General features: G+C 39.3%; 1 protein-coding gene across 1 annotated transcript in view; it reads left to right on the top strand.

Moving 5' to 3' along the window:
- Nucleotides 1–16815, top strand: part of Nfib (nuclear factor I B) — a 222975-nt gene that overhangs the window by 144539 nt on the left and 61621 nt on the right. The window contains exons 4-5 of the mRNA XM_059254483.1: nucleotides 8589–8657; nucleotides 14618–14738. Coding sequence (XP_059110466.1) covers nucleotides 8589–8657; nucleotides 14618–14738 — 190 coding nt within the window. The remainder of the gene's footprint in view (nucleotides 1–8588; nucleotides 8658–14617; nucleotides 14739–16815) is intronic.

Here is a 16815-nt window from a genome sequence, read left to right as displayed (position 1 = left end):
ACCAAGTAATTGCTCATTTGAGTTTTCAAAGCTGTGGTCAGTTTTATGTGCGATCCTCTCCCACTTCTTTTACTGCATTTGGTTTCTATGGTTATGTCTCCTTGCTGATCTGGTGGGGTTTCTTGTTTTTTCTTAGCCAGGCTTGCAAAAAGGTTCTTTTCAAGGAATTCTTTATTTATTCGTCATCTTAGTATTTCTAGTCTCTTTTTAAAAATTTATCTTATGTATATGAGCATTTTGCCTGCATGTGTGTCTGTATATCATGTGCATGTCTAGTGCTTAAGGAAGGCATTGGATTCCCTGGAACTGGAGTTACAGACAGTTAGTTATGAGGCACCATGTGGGCACTGGGAATGAAATTGGGTAGAGCAAGCAAGTCCTCTTCACCACTGAGCCATCTCACCCCCCTCTTTCTTTTCATATCTGCACATTGCAGCTTTTATCTTTAATTTCATTAGTTTAAAATTATCAGCTCTTTATTCCTAGCAGTCTAATCATCAATACCATTGGCATATGAATGGTGGAGTAGCAATACTCCGATGTGTCTGAGCTCATACTGAATAGTGGCTCTGAGGCAAGAGTGGAATTGTCTTCACACTGTCTTTATGTCTTTTCCCACAAGTTCAGTAAGAACATATGGAAATGCTATATAATTCCATTACGTTTTTTTTCTTTCCTTAGATTGATTTGCTGTTCTTGTTTTTTTTTTTTTTTGGTTTTTTGAGACAGGGTTTCTCTGTGTAGCTTTGCGCCTTTCCTGGATCTCACTTGGTAGTCCAGGCTGGCCTCGAACTCACAGAGATCCGCCTGGCTCTGCCTCCCGAGTGCTGGGACTAAAGGCGTGCGCCACCACCGCTCGGCCTGTTCTTGTTTTGATGGTAAAAAATTGTTTATGTTTTCTTTTTCTCTTTGTTGCCTCAAGCCTCCTACATAGTTTGTAGTTTCTCTTTTGGCTTTCTCTCTAGTCCATTGTTTATTTTTTTAATTCCAAGTTATTTCAGAACACTTACTCATTTCTTTATTTATTATCAATTTTATTTCTCAAAGATGAAACAATATGACCCTCTGCTTTTAAGGATTTGCTAAAGTTACCTCTGTAGTTGAGGACATGATCAACTTGTCTTAAAGCTCCATGGGTATAGCAATACAGAACAATTTGCATACATTTGCATGATATAGTCTGATTAATAGATACGCTAATTTCTGGAAGAACTATATTAAAATTCTTGTGGTTTCTTGATGCCTCTGGTGATTATACTTTTATCCAGTTTCTGTATTGTAATAGTTGCTTTATGTAACTCTTTGAGTGTTATTATGTTCATTTGGAGTTTGTGAATTACTTATACTTATTAATATATTTTATGCTTTCTGCTTTGCTTTATACTTATTACAAGTATTCACATCCAATTTCTTTGTTTTTAACACCTCAATCATATTCCTCTTTTGTTTTCTGTTCATTTTATAATTAAAATATTTATTGCTATTATTGTGTGTTCCGTAGTGCATACATGGAGGTCAGAGGACAACTTTTGGGAGTTGGTCCTTTCCTTCCTTGTGGGTTCTGGGGATCAGGCTCAGGCTGTCAGACTTTCGTGGGAAGTGCTTTTGAACACTGAGCCATCTCATGGGTTTCCTCTGTGTTCAGGGAAAAGGCATGTGGAGTATAGAGGGAGACATGTCTTCCACATCCATAGACAAGAACAAACATGCACAGACAGTGTTATTCTATGTAAATCAAGTAGCATAGCAGTAACTATAAAATACCTGTTTCAAAAAAGTGAAGATTTTCTTGGGGTGAATATTAAGTTGTATATTTAAGTTCTGACTCCCTAATTCAATCAATACTGGGGACTCAGAACTGATGTCAAAGAATAAACTTAATTCTAAATTAATATTAGCAGGGTAGGGACATGGCTCAGTGGTACAACACTTTTGTAGCATGCACGCAGCTCTGAGTACCACAAAAAAAATTAATATCAGAATTTTAGGATATGAATCTCTACTATAGGCTGAGATTCAATTTAAATGCAATGAAGCATCTTTGTAATGATTTATAGTTCCATTTAATAATCACTGTTTCCAGCCTTAGCCATGGGAAATTCAAATTAGTTGAGAAGATAAAGATAGAACTATATCATGTATAATTTTGAATATAAAAATCATCTCAGAAGTAGAAAGCAAGTCAGTACTCACGAACCATACAGTGTTGTCTGAGAAACAGATACAGGCGAGGTGATTTCGTCAGTGAGTTTCCCCTAAACCTTGAAGCCATGCTTTTGTTTTGTCTTCTGACTGTTTTGTGATGTGTTCCCATCACTCTGGTATGATAGTCTCACAGGAACAAAGTTGCAATAGTACTTTTCCAAGCATACACAAAAAACTCAGAGGGAACTGCTTTATCGGTCAATGAAAGAACTGCCGTCCATGATGAAGATGGATCATGATTCCCGTACCGTAAAGCATCAGTGAATGGTGTAAGGGAGAAATGGTTCTCTTACAATGATTTGAGAAGAGCCAAAGGCCATTATAATCAGGGAAGAATTTAAAGTGGGGAAAAGAAATCTTAGTGAGTATTTTTTTTTCAAATGAGGAAAATATTCATAAACTGTCTTTAAATGTGACAGCCTAGAAGTAATGCTCAGTATTAAAATTTCAGCTAGCATATCAGTCTTTTACATACTTTAGGTTTTTTTTGTCAGTATTATGTTCCTTTTTTTCAAAAGGCTATCTTAGAAAGTTCTTGACAAAGAGATAATAATCTGTATCTGAAAAAAAATCCAATTTTATTTTAATGAAGTAAATGAAAATTATAGTATTCCTGCTGTGATGCCTGGCCCAGATAAACTTGCCACGGTTAAAGACAAGCCGTTTCTAGTGTGGCCCGCACGCTGATGAGGGGCAAGCTTGCAGTTCACCCTGGGGAATTTAACTGGGCAGAAACCTTCATAGAAAAGCAGCTGGACAGTTTTGCCCAAGACCTTTGGGAGAGAGCATGTTCTTTGACCTAGTAATCCTGCTTCTGAGAACTCCAGCCGAAGGAAATCATGAGAATTGCTGACAAAGATTTGGGTATGAGGATCTTAATGGTGGTGCTGTTTATAGTATTTGTTTAAAATAGGAAATAACCTAAAATGCCAAGCAGTCAGAGAATGGTCAAATAAATGGTCTATCAAGTATGCAGTGTACTCAAAGAAAAGAGGCCTTTGAGACAGGGAAAGACAGGACATCAAAAGGAAAATATCAGCATATGGATTTGTTTAAATAAAATTTGTTTTAATTTTATAAAACCACATAATTATATGTATTAGAAATGCAGGAAAAAGTTTTAAGAACTGGAAGGAAATACTAAAAGTATATAGAAAATATATCCAGCACTGTCAGTCTGGAAATACTGGGCGTTTCCTAACAGTACTTGGTCACTGAAACCTTGCTACCAGGGACTTAAATTTCATATTGAAAGACAAACTATTGTAGATGTTAGAATCTTTTCATGGCTATAGATTGAGACTTAGTCTCTATGCCTATCCATTTTTCTGGATTCAATGGTGGATCTGATCAGCTCTGGGAGGCTGAACTGGAACTGTACATGACACCCTACTAGAAAAGTAGCAAGGGCTTAGTTGTGGTCTGTGATGTCGTGAGACTGGCTAAGAGCGAGGGTGGGATGATTTCCCCATATCCCCTTGGCACCCATAAATGGAGAGTTAAGTCACGCCATTCTGCTGACAGAAGCAAACTATTGGAATCAAAGGCTAGGTGGCACCTGGTAGGTGTCTTATGCTGTCATCCCTTCTTTGAAAGAAGAGTGCAGGAAAAGTAACACAGGGAAAACACACAGAAGAAAGTGGAGCTGAGGGGCTCCAGAGGGCCTTGTGGAAAGTTTGTGCCTTTTGGTTTGTTTTTATTTTTAACCCAAAGTGAGAATTCTCATGTCCGATGGCGGTGCCCAGACCCAACAGGAAGCTTCCCACCTCTGGAGGGAGAAGGTCCCTGGTCCCTAAAATGGTGACAGTACTGAGTCATGGCTCTTGCCGCATTGTGGTTTTGAAGGCTTTTTAAGCATAGTCACTGGGCATCTGCTGGTTAACATTAACACTGCAGTCTCACATTGCTTTTTAGGACGTTTCTCATTGGATGGCAGATCTGTTTGTTTATGGAGCCAAGAAGCAGCTCCTGGAATTATTCCGAATAAGTCTAATCTACCATCTACATTAACAGTCCTTCAAATACTTGAAGACAGCTCTCATGAATTTAATAACTGCTTTCCCTGTGGCTTTTTTTTTAATTTCAAGAATAGAACACAGTAGACCATAAAAATGAGTGTTATCATTCTTCCCTTGGATTTTCTATGTAAATGTTGCTTAACATTTAAATGGTGCTGATTATAATTTGAGATATTAACAGATATGCCATTGTGTCCCTTCTGTTATTGTTTATAAAGGAGGTTAAACACTATATTAACTTCTGAGTAGTGATTTACTGTTGTTTTGTTAGAGAAAAATAAAAAAAAAGAAGTAAAATAATATAATTTGATATTGCCTTTGAGACTTTTCTGTTTGTGAAGCTCTTTATTTCCCACTCAATTTTTTCTTCTTAAAGAGCATAGATGTATGTAAATACAGCAATGCACAAATTCAGAGTTCTTCTTTTTTCCCCGGCTTACGCTCTTGTGTACTACTGCTCTATAACCATTAAGCAGCTGCTCTGCCTCAAAGACGGGCACATTTCCTTTGAACATGAAGTGAGTTTACTCTGAATCTCTCCAAATTACTTGAAGATATCTGGCCTTTGCGTTAGCTGTTGAGATTTACAGTGGACTGTGTAACATGTGAAACCGTGCTTCTCTGAGTCTGCATAGCCTGGAGGCTACCATGAGTTTTATGGCCTCAGCAGTACCATGGTGTTTTGCTGAATCTCTGCCTGTATTATTGCAGGGTTCTGGACCCACTGTGAGAAAGATCCTTCCCAATTCTTTGCCCAAGTGTTTGTCTTTTGTCTACTGGAGCAGACACTCTTAGCTGTTCAAGAGCTATGCCATCCATTCTTTTCTCTGTGGGTCCTAGGTGACTCTTGCCCATTACAGAGATTGTGCTGTGTGCAGACACAGGAAGTAGAAAGTGCCACTACAAACCCCAGCTACCCATCACCTGCTCCCCACCCACCACGAGCCTTTTGGCTTATTGTCAGTGGGCGTTATTACTGCTCTTTGGCAATGTTCCATTCACTGGGATCTCTCTATGAGCTACCCAGGAGCAGAGGCCAGTGGGTCCTGTGGGGTAACATTTTATCAACTAACTGGGTTCTGATATATTTCCATTATTTTTCATAGTTTTGGTAAAAACAAGTCTTTCATTTTTCCTTATAGATCTCAATTTCTTTTTCTTTTTTTTGTTTTTTGTTTTTTGTTTTTTTTTTTGTTTTTCGAGACAGGGTTTCTCTGTGTAGCTTTGCGCCTCTCCTGGAACTCACTTGGTAGCCCAGGCTGGCCTCGAACTCACAGAGATCCGCCTGGCTCTGCCTCCCGAGTGCTGGGATTAAAGGCGTGTGCCACCACCGCCCAGCGAGATCTCAATTTCTTATCCCTGTGGAATCATCTTAATCCATGTGACTTAGAAGCATGTGGAGCCTTAACTACTCATGGTTATGATGAAATAAACTTAAGATGATAACTATATTTTGAGATATTGTATATTACATGTGATATAATTCATGTAAATATGCTATAAAACACATATTCTCTTACTCATTCATCGATTTTATATTATTTGTGTGTATGTGCACACACATACCTATCAAGGCAGAGGACAGCTTGGGAGAGTTAGTTAGTGTGGGTCCTAGGGATGCGACTCAAGTTGTCAGGCTTGGCAACAAGTGACTTTACCTCCTGAGCCATCTAAGTGGCCCTCTTTCATAAATTTATCTTGCAAGCATTTTTATGATCCTATTTGAATTCTTTGGTTAGTAATTTGTACTAACTTATATGCCCAAAGTTACACGTTAAAATACAACAAAACCAGGACTATAATCTGATCATAATTGTTACTTTTCCTATTGTACCCAGAGTCTAAACTTTTGATGTTGTAACGTGTCATCTGCAAATGTATCAGGCCACATTCATAGCTATTTTGGGACCCAAGTGCTGCAGAATAGACATGCCTGTAACAAATAAGTTCAAGGGAGTGATGGGGCCAGGGCAGATACCCTTCGATTTTATGCCAGCTAGAGCTATCTGGCTATAAGACTACTAAGCTGTTAATTTATGACCTTGGTTTTCAAAGCTGAATTTTAAAATACTGTACTGTGTTCATTTAGTAGTTACTCTCTATATATAGGCAATGAGTCAGTGGCTGAGGGAGATATGGCGAAAAGCAAAACCTAGTCACTCCCCTAAATAAAGGAACTGATAATCCAACAAAGACTTTAATACTTGAAAATAAATATCTTGGAAAATCTGAATGTGTAAAGTGTAAAATTAGGACTAAGTAGGTGTGATGTGAGCACAGAGGACAGGGGTTATGTTTGGCCAGAGAGTCGGAGGAAACCGAGGGTGGGATGAGGGGACAGTTTATCAGAATGTGTCATCATTCAGCAGGACATTGAAAGTTGAAGTCAGCACGTACAGAGAGGGGGTCTTCCAGCCAGGAGCTGCAGAATAAAACAGTGTATAGGTTCCAGAGATGCTGAATAACTGATGAGTTTCTGCTTGACATATTAAATATGTTTACTGTCTATAAAATAAAGTTTAATAAGCTAGTCTTTAAAATCAACAAAACAGCAAAACCTACAGGGGCCTAGAACATTTAAACATCTTTGTTCCCATCTAGGCAAATGGAATCAATTGTCTCTTTTTGCATTTATGACTTTTTTTGCATTTATGACCTTATAGAGGACTAGTTGCACAGACCTTTCTCAGTAATCTCTGCAAGGAATTCAACCTAGGGAAGAACTCATTACTCAAGCAGTTTCGTAAAAGAACCATGCATCAGCTAGGGACATTTTGTTATTCTCAGAGAAATACATACGTTTTTTCCAGAGTAGTGACTAAATTTGAGACTTAGGCTTTATCATCAAATAAGACATTGTGCTTCCTTTCTGCTCGTTCTAAAGGGTGAACAGGTTGTGTGTGAAGCCACGCTCCCACCTGTGTGGCTCCTTACACCACCTCTACCTGTGCAGCAATTACCTCTTAGGCACGCTGGGTGGCTGAATTTTCTAAGTGAAATTTTACAACTTCTATGATTCGAGACTCTTCGTGCACAGTGCAGTGTTCAGGTTTTGGCTCTGCCGGCTGTTCATGTAGTGCTCACATCTAACTAGTGTTTACCATTGTTTGGGGTCAGGCTCTCACTTTGTCACAACTCACAGAGAATCTTCTGCTTCTGCCTCCTGTGTGCTTGGATTACTGGTTTCCCCAGCCCTGATTGCTTCTACCCTGAGTTTAATGTTTTTACCTTACCTTGCATCGATAATAACTCCATGAAGTAGCCGAATTTTCTACCTCTCATTTATAGACAAGGGCCCTGAAACAAAATAGGGTACATTCACAAAACTAACATCCCATAACCACAAACTGTGACTAGGATTTGCCTCCCAGATCGTTGACTTGATGGTTCTGTGTGGCTCACCACCCATGTGTCATCTCTCTGTATTGAATCTGACCCTTGGTCAGCTATGAAGTTGTGTGAGAAATCCAGTCTAGTCACAGGTTCTGAGGCTCTGGGGCATTGGCTCTAGAAGTATTTCATTTGTGAGCATTTCAGACTTTTATTTCTGTCACTACACTCTTGACAGAAATAAGAATTTTAAAACTTCTAGACACCGCAAGATGAGCTACCAAGCAGGCTAGGGTTTCCTCAAGGTCCAGAACCACTGTGGACCCTGTGCCTATACGTGGACCCTGAAGGCCTGGATTCACTGTCATTTGCTGAGTAGACATCTAGTTCTTAAAAAAATAAAGTAAAATAAAATAAAAAAGAAGGTGGAAAGGGAGATCCAGTAGTAGGAAAATATTGAAAATGGATAAAGAAAACTGAAAGTTTACAGTTTGAAGTTGGTGTACAGAGGGAGTCATGTGACCTGGGAACAAGGCTGGCAGTTCTGGTAGCGACAGCTCAGTTTTCTTTGATCAGGGAAGGATTTGTGAAAGAATGGTGGTTTTTCGAGATCTTTGAAGCATTTCCAACAAGGTGCTGATTGTGGTTGTGGTTTTCCTTTTTCTTTCTATCTCTACCCCCCACCTTTTTTTTTTTTTTTAAGATGGTAGACTGTGGCCTTCCAGGTGTTGCAGAACAAGATGCATTCAGAGTGGGTCCCAAACTTCGGTCCCAATATAACAGCCGTGGCAAATATGATCCCACCAATTACAAATTTAGAAAGTTAACGGGAAATTCCATGGGATATTTATGTCATTTATACTTCTGGCCTTTGAAAAACAGATTCTGTTTACATTCAGGTTCTGCTCATACTTGTCTTTAGAATAAGCATCCTTGGCTTTTGTTCGAGTCTGAAAATGAACAAATTCTAGAACTTCACTGGCACTTTTCCTCCGTGCTTATGCTGACATTTTTCCCTTTGATGTTTGTTTCCAGGATACCTTGAGGACAGTTTTGTAAAATCCGGCGTCTTCAATGTATCAGAGCTTGTGAGGGTATCCAGAAGTAAGTAAACGGTTTTCTTACTACACAAGTACACAGAATGATTAAAATCTTGTACATTTTGAATCTTCAATACAATGTGAAAAGTGACTACATAGAAGTCTTCGAATTTAAAATCCAAGATTTAAAATACTCAATTTTTCTAAGGAAACAAGTGAATATATTATTTAATTTTGTAAAATATTTTCATTCAACTCATCAAAGCTTTCTGTTGTGTAACACTCATGTTTAGACTGTTCTTATTGGTCATCATATTGGTATTCATTCAGTTCAGTTCTCTCTGTGACCATAGATGGGCATTTATATCAAAGGAAGTGTGATTAATTAAATGTACTCTGTGTTGTTATGATAACCCACATAAGTTTCCTGTAGATAAGTGCTTTCTCAGTTATAACGTGTTGGTGGGGGGTTGGAGATATACAGGATATACACTCTCATATGCAATGTGCAAAGGGATGCAGAAATTAACTTTGCAGATTGTACGTGGATATAGATAGAAAGCATTGTTATCCCAAAACAATGTCCAATTGTCTACACCGACCACCTCACCTGAGGTGCCGTTCTTGGCCGGCTGGATTGGGCTTTTCCAGGGTAAACTCACCTAGCTGGCCACTTAGGCCAAGGGCAAGCTCCCTTGATTAACCAGCTCTTGTTCTGTTGCTAGTGTGAGCAAATGCATCCAAGGTGCCGGTATTAATGCACTGATGACGTGAAAGGAGGTGGCTGCTTTCTTCCTGACCCCATCTCTGATTTAGATTGTTCTCCTTACTTTGGGGGCTGTGGTTTTTCTTCATGTTTTGATAGGAAGTGTTACAGTCTAGAACTGATGTCACGTAGATGATCAGGTGGCACTCCAGTCCCTGTTTGGGTTTATCACCAATCCTCATGTGCACACATCTGTAATCTCAGCTCTCCAGAGTCAGAGGCAGGAGGACTACAATAAGTTTGAGGCCATCTGGGCTACGTAGCTAATTCCAGGCCAGCCAGGGGTTCATAGCAAGATCTTGACTCAAAACAAGCAGAACTCAAACAAACAGCAACAAAAACTGCTTCTTCATATGTGTCAACTGTAGAGTTTATGCATGAGGGCTGTAGCCAACTGTAAAGAGCAGAGGTAGTGAGCTAACAGGGTAAGACTAACCAAATAACTGGGGAGTCCTATTCAGGAACTGTCTCCAAGCTCCCAGATGACTGTCTTAACCATAGTTTTCCAAATAACTCAGATTTCTGAACGTTCCAGGACAAAAACAAACAAAACAAAGCAAAAAAAAAAAAAAGCAAAAAACAAACATCAACAAAAAACCTGTTTATCAGAGAATGACACAGGAACACTCAAGACTTTATGTACCTTGTCTCTTCCTCTAGAATTCAGAGTAGATAAAGGTGTCATGGGTTCATCTACTTGGGAGCAGCATCAGGAATGGCAGTGAATATGTATATCCCAGCAGCTCTGGTGCATGTATGTACTTTGCATGAGGCTCCTGGTGGTCTAGTCCATCATCTAAGGCCATGTGTGATTTTTCAGATCCCCCACCCCTCCAAAGAAGGGGGTATTTGAAGATGTTCCTTAGCAGAGAGGCTAAACTGTGAAGCTATAGGGCATAGGAAACTATTTTTTTCACTTGGACCATTTTGAAAGCTCCATAATGGATTTTGTACCTTCTTATGAGAAGGCCAGTAGAGCCATCCTTCAGAAATGATTCACATGGTACCACATTGTAGATAACACTGCATCCATCAGAAATGATTCACATGATACCACATTATAGATAACACTGCATCCATCAAAAAAGATTCACATAGTACCCCATTATAATAACACTATGCCGAGTACTGTCAAATGAGAGCCACTTTGGAACCTTCAAGAGCCTTGAAAAATTGAAATTTCAGACATAAAATGTAAATTAAAAGTATCTTCTCATAACATTTCAGAAACAAGGTAAACTTTAACATGTTTCATTCATTTATTCTTAATTCATACTGTCATTTCTTAGAGGTTTTTAAGTTATGTATCATAACAAACATTACTGATTTGTAATTAGTACATTAATTATCCATATTCATTCCTTAGTTAATTTATTCAGCAAACATTTACTTTCTCCTCCATATGTAAATAGATGTCTCTGAGATGCTCTCAAGTCCTATTCTCCTAAGCATTTTAATATATTCACAATACCTTCTTGTTTACACAGTTGAACTTTGTTTTTTATGAACTAGGGGTTTGCTCAGTCAAACTTCTGCACAAGCCTTATGCTGTGTGTTACAGGTTCTGGCTTCTTGATTCCTGGCCTGCCCCTGCTTCTTTGGTCTAGCATTTTACTGTCACGTGACCTACTAATGTCCATGTTGACTTCGGCAGGGTAGTTTCATTCAGTTTCAGGGTAGTGATAACTCTGCCGAATGGTATTTTCTCCATCTTAAAAGTTGGTTAAGGACAGCTTCTGGCATCTAAGAACCTTTGGAAGCCAAGCTCCTAGGCACATAGCTCCTAGGAGGGCATTAGGACTTCCAGTGTCCTTTTACGACTTTGGCTTTCTTGAAATGCTGTCTGGAAGGTGCTGAGAGACATGTTTGCATCTGCTGTGGGTGCTTTCAGAGGCTTAGTAGTAGGGAGCTCTGGCAAGCTTGCTTTTTCTCAAATGTTCTACTGTCCGTTAGGAAGGTGTGCACTGTTCAAGGTTTTTGGTCATGTATATTATTAATTTACTTTCTTTGCAATAAGCTCCCATTTACTCTCAGAATGCATACTGAGTTTTACAGTGTTTAGGCTGGGCCTCACCATGCATCCCTGACTAGCCTGTATCCCTACTATCCCTGGACTCACTCTGTAGCCCAGGCTGTCCTTGAGCATACAGAGATCCACCTGCCTCTGCCTCCCGAGTGCTGGGATCAAAGACATGCATCACCATGCCTGACCCTGAAGGTTTTTTTTTTAATTACCATTTTACTGCATACTATACCCAGCATGGTTATGGCCATACAAACTGTAGTGACTATTAAGGTATCTGTATCCAATAGAAAGAAATTTGCCTAAGTACTGTACAATCATAATGTCTTAAAAAAATGTTTCCAAAAGATATGACTGGTAAAATTCTAGTCATTTTTATCCATACATTGTCAAATAACTTGGATTTCTGAAGTGGCCACAGCAAATAGCAAGTTTAGTGGAGAGTGATGCACACAGACACTGGAGACTTCTGGTAACTTGTCTCTTCTGAGGGATGACTGAATTAGGTAAGAGGGGGATGGAAAGACTAGTGACACAGGTCAGATACCTGGGGCTCCACCGGAGGGAGTGACCTCAGTCTGAACAGTCTGAGATGGGACATCTCTGCTGTAGGAGGCAGGCAGATTGTTCGCAGTCTCTGAGACAATCAGCTACCTACTTCTAGCACATACCCTGCTTCTCATGCCACATAGACCAAGGTTCTACAAATCAATTTTAAAGCATGTGGCTACTCTGAGGTAAGAAAGTCCACATTTCTAAACCTCTGGCATACTTCAGGTCACAACAAACATCAGTACTGCAGCTGGCTAAATAATTCAGATAACTTTTACATTCAGCATAAAAATATTTTTTTGTATAAAGAAGCTTTACGTATATCGAATAATTTAAATGGAACAGTTAACAACTTAGCAGAAGGTGGGGCTCTGGAAGTTTAGAGCTAAGACTCTTCTTGCATGTATAGATAGATTTGCTGTATTTTAGTAGAGAGAGATCTTCTCTACATCGTCTTGATTAGTTCTCTGCAGTAAAACACACGCCTTTTAATCGTACTTTCCAAGGAACATTTGAAGTTAATCTTGGCCTAACAGATATTAAAATGCAATCAAATTGATAGACATACACTTTAATGTTATTAAAAGCTCTGAGTGAAAAAAAAATTCTTGAAAATTAGCGATCCTTTGGAGTCCCTACACATTCAGCTGAGGGCAGTTAGGAGAGGTTGTGGCTAAGCAGATTGTGTGTTGGAGTGGATTTCAAGGGCTCCAGAAACCTGTCGCCAAGTCTCCAGTGCACTCTGAATAGACCTCCTGAAGGCTGGAGTGTTCAGCTGGCCTCGCACACTGCCCCTTGACACTGGCTGCCTAGTTCTTCACTTTGTATATTTTCTCTGTTCTCAAATTCACTCCTACAGGCACATCGGTTTGGAAAAATATTCCTTGGGTGCCTTGCTCCTTCTCCAACGTTTCTGCCAGATAGGGTTTTTTCATAGTATTTTTGTTTTTGACCATTCAAGTCACTACTATTCTTTCTTCTTGCAAAACCTACAGAATATATTGATTATGCTGCTCACTGGGACAGTTTTGCTACTTTCTACATTGCCGGAATATTTTAATGTTTGTACAAGTGTTTCGTTTGCTCTATGTACTGCACTGTATGTTTTGTATCCAGTGCAATGCCTGCTTGTAATAGGCACAGGCAACAGCCTTCCTTCCTTCCTTCCTTCCTTCCTTCCTTCCTTCCTTCCTTCCTTCCTTCCTTCCTTCCTTCCTTTTTACTTTCTTTTACATATATATTTATGTGTGTGTGTGTGTGTGTGTGTGTGTGTGTGTGTGTGTGTTTGTGTGTGCATGTGCGCGCATGCATGCGAACACTCATGCAGAGGCCATAGGCCAACATGTGTGATCTTCTATCATTCTTTACCTTATGTTTTGAGGCAGTATCTGTCATTGAACTTGGCTGGTCAGGGAACCCATGAGGTCATCCTTTCCACCTCCCAGCATGGGAATTATAAGTGCATGCTGCAATACTTGTTTTATATGGATGCTGAGGATCCCAACTCAGATCTTCTTGCTTGCATAGTAAGGACTGTACCCACTGAACTCTCTCCTGATTCCTCAGCCAATAGCTTTTTAAAGAATAAACTTCCATCCAATGGGTTCATTTGTCTTCGCCTGATTTTAGCACATTTTTAAAAACTGTTCTGTCTTTACCAACTACTGCATTTCACCAGAGGATGGTTATAAACACAGGGAGGGAGCTCACATCTGATTAACACACTGTGTAGTAGACATGATGCTGGCTATCACTACTGCTACTTCTTTTATACCCAAATAACCATATGGCTAGGTTCCCCTCTTATTATTTGGAAACTGAGGCACATTCTGTATAAGTGGCAGAGGGTTTGAACTGAAAGTCTTTTTGTCCTTAGACTCCAGCATATGGAGTGAAGAGACAATGGACATTCATTTATAAAACCTTTCTAATAGGGATTTGCAAAACACTTAGGGTTTTACTTCATATTCCATAAGCTTTACTCATTCCTGCCCTAATTTTAGATTTACTTAAACCAAATTATACACGTTGTGATTTTATGTTTGTTTATTTTGTTTATTTTGAGACATGGTCTCACTATGTACATCAGACTGGCCTTGGACTTGCTACATAGTCCAGTCTGGCCTTGACTTCTCTATTCTCCTGCCTCAGCCTCCCTAGTGCTGGGATTACAGATGCATGCCACCAGACCTTGCTAACCATCATGATTTTTATTTCATTCTAATGCTGATGTTAGAACTAATAGAGGATAATAGCTTTGGATCTTTATTTATTTATGAAAGTCATATACATATATACATATATATGTAAAATCTTAAAGATTTAGTTCGGTGCAAGCCTCTTGTTTGGTTCTAAGTAATGGGGACTGTTTGTTCTGCTCTGCCCACATGTACAACCTGGGGAATGACAGATGCAGTGATTTCTAAGATGAGGGCATGAATGAAGAAGATTGGGTAGTGGGAGGAGAGGACATGGTAGCCCAGGGATCTAGTGTGAGTTTCTGGAATGCTCAAACTTGACTTGAGGATTTGGGGTCTTACCCACAGCATACAAGGAATATCGCATCTGCAGGTCAAGAGAGCTCTTGCCCAGAGCCATGAAAAAAAATTAGTGGGTTTATATCTGAACAGAGATAACTGTGAATAGCACTTACAACGTGTCTTTAAAAAAATGTATTCCTCAGCACCCATAACCCAGGGAACTGGAGTCAACTTCCCAATCGGAGAAATCCCCAGCCAGCCGTACTATCACGACATGAACTCTGGTGTCAACCTGCAGAGGTCGTTGTCTTCCCCACCGAGCAGGTAATGACCGGGATGCTGTGCACGCTTTCACCCTTTATGCAGACAGATAGGCCACAGTACAGACAGACAGACAGATGGTAAAGAGGGGTAATACTTGTTCTACTGACAATACACAGACTTTACATTTTTGCCAGAATCATTTTTTTTTTATAATCTCATATTGAATGCAGTTGCCGTTCAAGCACCTTTAAAGTTTTTATTTTGGTGGGAAGGGGCGGGAATGAACTATATTAATGAGATTTTGTCTTATGGCATGAAATATAATTCTGCCAGTTAATCTTTTGGCAAATTTAAAAGTGATACTGGGAGTTAGAAAGATGGCTCAGTAGTTAAGAGCAAAAGTTGCTCTCACAGAGGGCCTGGATTCCATTCCCAGCACCCATATGGTGGCTCACAGCCATATGAAAACTCCAGTTCCAGGAAACACACCATTTTCTGACTTCTATGGACACCAGGCGTGCACATGGCACACCTCCACGCAAAACATTCATACACATAAATACATTTTAAAATCCATGTAGGTGATCCTGCTTGCAGTGACCCCTCATGGATAGCCAGTACATCCTGACAACTTTCGCTGTAATACCACATCTGCACTGAAAAAAGTGTCATTCCCCTAGCCTTAACATTAAAAGCCTGATTTGAGACTGCAGTGTTCGATTAATTGAGTTTCTGTGACTAAATCAGTTAGCTCTCCTGGTACCAATGAAAGCCTCAGCAGCTCTGAGACTGGCTTAACCAGTCTGTGCTCACATGCTTTCTTTTTCTCCTACCTTTATAACTTTCATTCAAGATAACTTTTATAGATGTGGGTTTTTCATTTTTGAGTTGTGTCTTCCATGTACGAAGACCCATCTCATTCTCAGAGCATTCAATATATCCACAGACTAACATAAGAACGTATGAATTCCATAAAACAAGCACGCATTATGCTAATTTTAAAAATAAAAGACAATCTGGGAAAGTATTTTTCTAGATTCTTTTCAGTAATGAAAGCTAATTGTCTTTGAATAGTCGTGGGAATATCCATATTTATGTTTATAAAGTAAGGTCGATTTTATAACATTTATGGCCCAACTGTATTTTCATGTAATTAAACTGTATATCAAGATAATTGGGTTTATTTTCACTGAAATTATCTCTGATATGTTAAGGTCTTAAAAGTGCTTTAATTTTTCTAAATTTAAAATGTGAATTACGATTTTTTAATATCCTCCATTCAGATCTGTATGTTGTCAGCACAGGTCTTTCATCATGGCCAACCTTTGTCCTTCAAAATAAGCAGGGCTTCAAAATAAGGAGGCCATTTCTCTGTGGCTCCTCGTGGAAATAAATTTTCCTCAGTTTTTTTGCATACTGCTGCTGACTCATAGCAGAAGAAAATTACATTAAAGGGAGAATTTAAAATATATGCATAAGCTCTAAATTTGGATACTTTTGGTAGAGACTAAAGAGATATCATTTCTGCTAAGCTTTAGCAGGGGGAGAAATTGTCATGTCAGTACTCCAGGAATTGTCAGCCAACAAGTAGCCACAGTGTAACTACAAATGAACAGAGACGTGTGCAAGCTTCAAGGGTTCAGGCCTCGTAGCGCCCTGCCTGGGAGACCTTCCTCCTCCTGGTGTGCCTCCTTTTGTTTACTTGTCCTGGGAACATTCACTGAACTTCTCCAGATTTGTCCCTGTTTGTTAAAAATGGAGTCTTGGTTTGCATGCAGTCTTTGAAATAATCTGCAGTTCCAAACTTTGGTGGCATTATGTTTATTAACGGAGCATAAAGTTAATTCAGGTGGAATTTTGCGGTTGTTGCATAAGAACATAGGTTAAAATAAGAATTCTGTAAGTAAAAGACCATATATTCACTTCAGAGTCAATAATTAGATGTTTACCAGGGTATTGGTCGGAGCATATCAAAGTAGAGTATCCAAAAGTATCACACATGTCATAAACTAGTTTTTAATCTTTGCTGTAGGTACCTACTTTTCTTTGTAATAAGTAAGTCATGTTTTTCCACTCAAAGTATTTTCTAAAATCACACCATTTGATTTGGCAATAATCATTTTTCATGGTTGATCTC

This window comes from Peromyscus eremicus, chromosome 2, assembly GCF_949786415.1.
Source record: "Peromyscus eremicus chromosome 2, PerEre_H2_v1, whole genome shotgun sequence".
Taxonomy (NCBI): domain Eukaryota; kingdom Metazoa; phylum Chordata; class Mammalia; order Rodentia; family Cricetidae; genus Peromyscus; species Peromyscus eremicus.
The sequence above is the reverse complement of the archived record's forward strand: the minus strand, read 5'-3'. Positions and strand labels throughout refer to the sequence as shown.